This window comes from Callionymus lyra, chromosome 2, assembly GCF_982586985.1.
Source record: "Callionymus lyra chromosome 2, fCalLyr1.hap1.1, whole genome shotgun sequence".
In the NCBI taxonomy this organism is placed as follows: domain Eukaryota; kingdom Metazoa; phylum Chordata; class Actinopteri; order Syngnathiformes; family Callionymidae; genus Callionymus; species Callionymus lyra.
Window position 1 is genome coordinate 44,407,178 of NC_141819.1, and position 6,077 is coordinate 44,413,254.

The following is a 6,077-nucleotide window of genomic DNA, read 5'->3' on the forward strand; positions in this document are numbered from 1 at the left end:
AACAAACACATTTGTTTTTGGGCCTTTGGGTCACTTTGCCCCTAAGATAACACAAATGTTGGTAAGGTACTTCAAACATAGACAGGACAAAGGTGAAATAATAGCTGCGGTAAAGTTAGTAAAACCTAATGAAGCTACTCCATAAAATCTTAATAAACACGATGCAGTGCCTAAATCATGCCGTAGTACTTAATGTGGTCAAAGAGGGCGCTATGGCCTGGCTGAGCGTGATCCAGAGCCATAGAAGAAAAGACGCCCGGAAGCGAATCAAACAAACGTGAAGACAGTCTGGACGTGGTTCAAATGGAAGGTAGTTGACAGTTACAAAAAACCTTTTCTTTCTCTGGTTGTTCTCTTACTTTTTGCATAGTGCTGGGGCCTGCAAATGAAGTGACTTAAATCACTCAGGAGTTCCGTTTGTTTGCTGTTTTTGTCACGATACATCTGTGGATGTGTATATTTGGTCATGTTATTAAATGGGTTTGGTGTGATAAAACTACAGTGATTGATGAGATTTGATAATACCATCGTTTTGAAATAAAGAAAGTGAGTGTGTGACTTAATGACAAAAAAAATCGTAATTTTCTGTTCTCTTTGTACTAGAAAAAATAGTTCAAGCCAAGATTCCTCCAGATTTGGAGAAGCTTCTGGGTGTTGAGGTAAGTAACCCTTCACCTGTAAATCAAATAGAGTGAGTGACAGCAGGGTGAAGCAAATATACTTAATTTTTTATTTTGCCATTTGCTCTAAAATCGAATAAGTGTTATAGTTTTAAAGAACAGCCTTAAACAGCAAACCCAATCTTGTACTATTTCTTTCTCCTTGCACTTTATTTTCTTCCAACTGCGCTGTTGTGAAAGTGTGTTTCCCCTCTGGGGATGAATAAAGCCTTTCTATTCTATTCTATTCTATTCTATTTACCTTATACACCAATATTCTTTACAGTGGTGCTAGCAGCAGGAGCAAGTCCTATATAAAAGGTAGCTAGTTAGTCAGGGGTTGTCTAATATGTTGTGGACCAACTAATAGAACCCCAGTTTTGTCTGAGTTCAGTAAAAGAATAATTTGGGTCATCAAGAACTTAATATCTGTATTACAGGACTGTAGTTGTGTTAGCGGATTTTTGTGGGCCCAACAGTGTCAAATGCAGTACTGTGGTCCTTGGCATTGTCTTCCTATGTCTTGACTTGTGAAGTTTTTCATTGAATTGCCTGATTGAGCTGAATATCCTTACCTGCATTATTAAACAAAATAGATCTGTGATATGGAGAAACATGATCTTTTTGATAATTCAATGGTGCTGTAAAATTTGTGGTTTTAATTGGTTTCATGATGGAGCTCTTCATTCATACTAGTATGTCAAATTAATGCCAATAATTCATTTCAAAATTCCCAAAAGACAAGAAAAATGCACTAAAAAATGATTATATAAATGTAAATTATATGTGACACTAGATGATGATGCAATTTTTAAATAATGACTTATGAAAAGTAAAAAAAAAATGTCCTTCTTTAATTAGCCCCAATAATGACTTCTTAACTGACCACTCAAAAGGTTTAATTTGCCAAAAAACTTTGAAGGGAATGAGATGTAGTTTTTATACCTGCTTGCTATTTTCATTTTCATGCATCTTGTGATGACTGATTTGATGGCAAATATAATTTTTGTACATTCCCAGAATTAGTTGGTAAGATAAATATATTTAATTTTGACATAAATGTTGTTGTTTTTAGTTTCTTTAAACTTCCTTCAACAAACTGAAACTGAATAGGTCTGTATACTGCATTTGGATGATGATATAAGATGCTTAACATGGCAGAAAAATAACATCAAAATTAAAAACAAATTGTTTGGTCCGGTCCTCCAGTCACCGAGCCATACCAGAGCCAAGACTTTCACCCAGGCTTTTTTAAAGAACAGCCTTAAACAGCAAACCCAACTTGATCCAGAGGACCTCCTCAAACACAAAGCTGTCACTCTGGAGTACATCAAACCCAAAAGGGAGAAGCAACAGAAGAAGAAGAACAAGACGTCAAAGGGACTGACAGCCAGGCAGAAGAGAGAAATGAAGATCTTTCAGATCAAAGAAGAACATCAGAGGTAAGCGGTGATTGAGAAAAAACTGTCTCAATAATCATCATAGTAAGTTGACCAAGGTTGATGATAAGAAAACACGTTTTCACTATGTCCGGTCTATGTAGATATGAACTGTTCCTGCCCCTGCATGAACTCTGGAGACAATACATCATTGACCTATGTGGTCTTAAACCCACCAGGTAAGCAAACACTTGTATACTTGTACAGCTCACATTCATCTTCTCACTTCTGTGTCTGTGCCTAGTAACCCACAGTTGGTACAGCAGAAGCTCCTGAAGGCTGATTTCCATGGTGCCATTATCTCAGGTTTGTCAGTTGCACTGCAAACAAATGTCTAAATGCAACCAGCAACATTAGTTGTTATAAAGTAGCATCCACCATTGCATTCAAAAGTCCTCTCTTTTGCTTCCCAAATACATTTCCAGTATAAGTCAAGGGTGTCCCCAGCCTCTCGCCCTATAATACTGGGATAGGCTCCATTCTCCCCGCGACCTCGGTAAGGGATAAAGCGGTAGACAATGAATGAATTAATGAATGAATTAGTATTTAATTAGATTCTTAGAACACATATTTCCTGTTATGTGGTTGATATTGTTTTTGGTGGTCAGTGTGCAGAAAAAAGTACTTTCCAGTCATGTCGTGGTTATATACAAATTAGATGTTGAGCTTTTTGATTGAGCGGTACAGATTTTCCTCTGACTTTCTTTTTAAAAATAAATCAAGCCCAATGAGCACATCACTTCTATCAGGGTCTAAATAATAACTTGAACTACAACAGACAGGGTTTCACTGAACTTGACTATCAAAGCGTAAAACATGAGTCGGATAATTTCCAAAAACTATTTTGAGCAAAAATTGTATTTCCCTGCACTGCCATGTTGTATGACTGACTTTCAGTTTCGGCCAGAAATCTCCCTGCAATGTCTTCTCTTGCCTCATGTGCAGTCATCTCTGAAATGAATTATCTATGGCCCCTGGGATGAGCCTGCTGGTGTTTTTGTCTGTGAGCCTGTTAAAATGTTTTCACTTGAAATTACTGGCATAGCGATTAAAAAATATTGGATTATTCATTTAATCATTAAATAATATCTATTGCACCACGGACTGGTTTTACCGGTCTTTGCAATTAGAGTCAAACAAAAGACAGTTAATCTGCCGCGAGCCGTCGCTGAAGTCAGACTTTAGCTGAACAGCAGTTCCAACTTGAAATTGTCAACAGAACTTGTGGGAAGACAATATTAATAATTATCTAACCTAACTTATTAATGGTGCACACAGAACTGCTTCGTGCCATGATGCATCCCTGCCCAATAGCGAAAGCTGATTGGTCGCTTAAAATGTGTCAATGATATTTAAATGAACCAGTGATTCTCTTGTCTGTGATCAGGAAAACAAATTAAAACATGATTTTGAACTGGATAACTGACATGAATTTTTGGAGATTAGTCTAGACGAGCTCTTGTGTAAATGTTTACATTTAATATACGGATAAACATCTTAAGATAAAATTTAACAAGTAAAACTGCAAATCAGTAACATAAAGCGCTGAGTTGTGATGATGATGATGATGATGATTGTCTGGATGTCTCTGTGCTTCATTTAAATGTGAGGCTCATCTGCGAGCGTATAAAAGTTATATTTTGTATTAGTCATACATTTTTTGTTAACAAATCATGCCATTATTTTGTTTTTCGAGCGAACGTCTGAGACTCTCGTAAACTACACTTGTCCTTGTATACGTGTATTAATATTTGATCAATATTTTAGTGACAATCAGCTTTCGCTATTAGGCAGGGATGCATCATGGCAGGAAGCATTTCTGTGTGCACCATTAATAAGTTAGGTTAGATAATTACTGCCTTCCCCTAAGATCTGTTGACAAGCAAAAGTTATGACAAATAGAGCCAAATTTCTAACATAACGTGGCGAAGGAAGTCTTTCAGGTTTGCCTACAGCTGGTGATCGCGGCACCGATTGAGCCACAGACTCGTACCCGCGGCCCGGGGGTTAGGGACCCCTTATATACAGTACACATTGTTAGGTCTTGGTTAAATGAATTTTGTGCAATCATTTTAATATGTATAAATAAAGATTGAACCAGTCCGGCCCTAGTCTTGTAGCAAGGGTAGTAGGTTGATACAATTCCAACCACTAATTCACCCATTGTTCTAATGAGATCTTTGACTGCTGTACATTAAAAAGTCTTCTGATTTGCAAAATTGCATTTTTACTTGCAGTGATCCGCTCTAAATGTTCTTCCTATGTGGGAACAACTGGGATTCTCCTTCAAGAATTCAAACATGTTTTCAAAGTCATCACCAAAGAGGACAAACTGAAAGGTATAGACGAAGTGTTTTCATTTTTTTGTGAACCAGATATGAGATAAAAAATGCTTTGTTACTCTATTTTAGTAGATTTTGAATGTATCTGCACTAGAATATGTCATATTTAATGTATTTTTATTTCTGTCCATTATTTTTCTTCTTCCCGTTCCCTCACTCTCCTCTGATGATCTCTATGATCAAATGCATCCATGTCTTACTATGACACTTCAGTACAGGTGTCTAGGTATCTCACATCTGCTTTGCTCTTCTCTGTACATAAGACTGCTGTTATTCTGATGGTGACAACGCTGTGTGATATTTCTTCTTTCGGCTTCTTTCAGTGATCCCAAAGAGGAACAGTGTGTTCGCTGTAGAGATCAATGGCTTTGTCTCTCACATTTACGGCAGCAGGTTTGAACTGCGAGCCAGTGAACGTTCCGCCAAGAAGTTCAAGACAAAAGGAATCATTGACATGTGACATGTTGAGCAAGAACGGCTGAGACGCACAGTTTTTTTTTTTTTTTTTTTAAATGTTAACCTATTTTTATTTTGTACATTAGGTTTTGTGGGATAAAACATGTTGTATTGTTTGCCTTTTATTTTATTTTACGGACAAACATCCTGGAGACCGGCACCAAATTAAAACTTTCAATGCATCTACATTTTTGTGTATCTGGAATTCAGCAACTTCCATACAACTATCAATGACAGCGGAGCCCAGCTAAATATGAGCTTAAATTCAATCTGTTCTCGTAGCTCATGTCAATAAATTATCAGTACCATAGTCATTTTCTTTTTACATATTTTCCATCTTATCTTGTTTGGATTGTTTGATGAGTAATAATCAACCTCAGTTTATTTCTTCATGTCATATCCACCAGTTTGTTACCAGTTGGATATGACATGAAGAAATACGATCTATGGTTTTACCGTGGACAATATGTAATTAATTTGATGAACTATCAATCTACTCATAATTAAGATATTCAGTTGTCCTTCAGAAGTGTTCTTACAGGAGTAGGAAAACGATAAATGTGATAAGCTTATGATCTCAAAACTTCTGTACAACTAAAAAGAGTCAAGGTATATAGCTACTTTATACTCTTAACACCAAAACCACAATGAGACCATACTTTGATTCTTTTTTCTTTTTTTTACTTTATTCAGATAAACCGTAAAATAGTATATTAGACCATTTGATTTTCTTGATTCAGGACATGTAGCAGTCACCACAGTAAAATAGTTAATTTAAATGTCAGTTCCTCAATGAAAGAGGTGTTTTGTCCATATCAATTGACCATTTTAAGTGTCCAAGAGGCCTGTTGCCACGGTTGCCATATTTGGGTCAGTCACGGGGGGAGTTCTCAATTTGTTGGTAAATTTCTTCAAGATGCAGTTGGTGGAATATATGAGACAACTGTGCTGCAGTCTGGTAATGCCTAATTTCAAAGCTGTGAAGACTGGGGTGGAAGGAGAAAAACATTACATAAGGTTTTGCTTCCATAACAAAATGTTAATTGTGTAACGTATTGGCAACTTTTAAATAGTGCATGCAGTTGTTGCATGTAAGGGGCTGGACCATGGATTCTCTTTGACTAACTAAGATTATGTGAGAGCATTAAAATTGTGCTATTAAAATGAAATAAAATTGCTGC

At 36.6% G+C, this 6,077-nt stretch overlaps 1 protein-coding gene across 1 annotated transcript; it reads left to right on the forward strand.

Annotated features, from left to right (window-relative positions):
• Nucleotides 1–259: 259 nt before the first annotated feature.
• pop4 (POP4 homolog, ribonuclease P/MRP subunit) lies at nt 260–5,206 on the forward strand. Its single transcript, XM_087783130.1, has 7 exons — nt 260–310; nt 604–659; nt 1,869–2,101; nt 2,203–2,277; nt 2,343–2,404; nt 4,336–4,437; nt 4,764–5,206. Exons 1-7 carry the CDS (start codon nt 304–306, stop codon nt 4,898–4,900), a joined length of 672 nt encoding a protein of 223 aa, XP_087639256.1. The 5' UTR covers nt 260–303; the 3' UTR covers nt 4,901–5,206.
• Nucleotides 5,207–6,077: the final 871 nt, after the last annotated feature.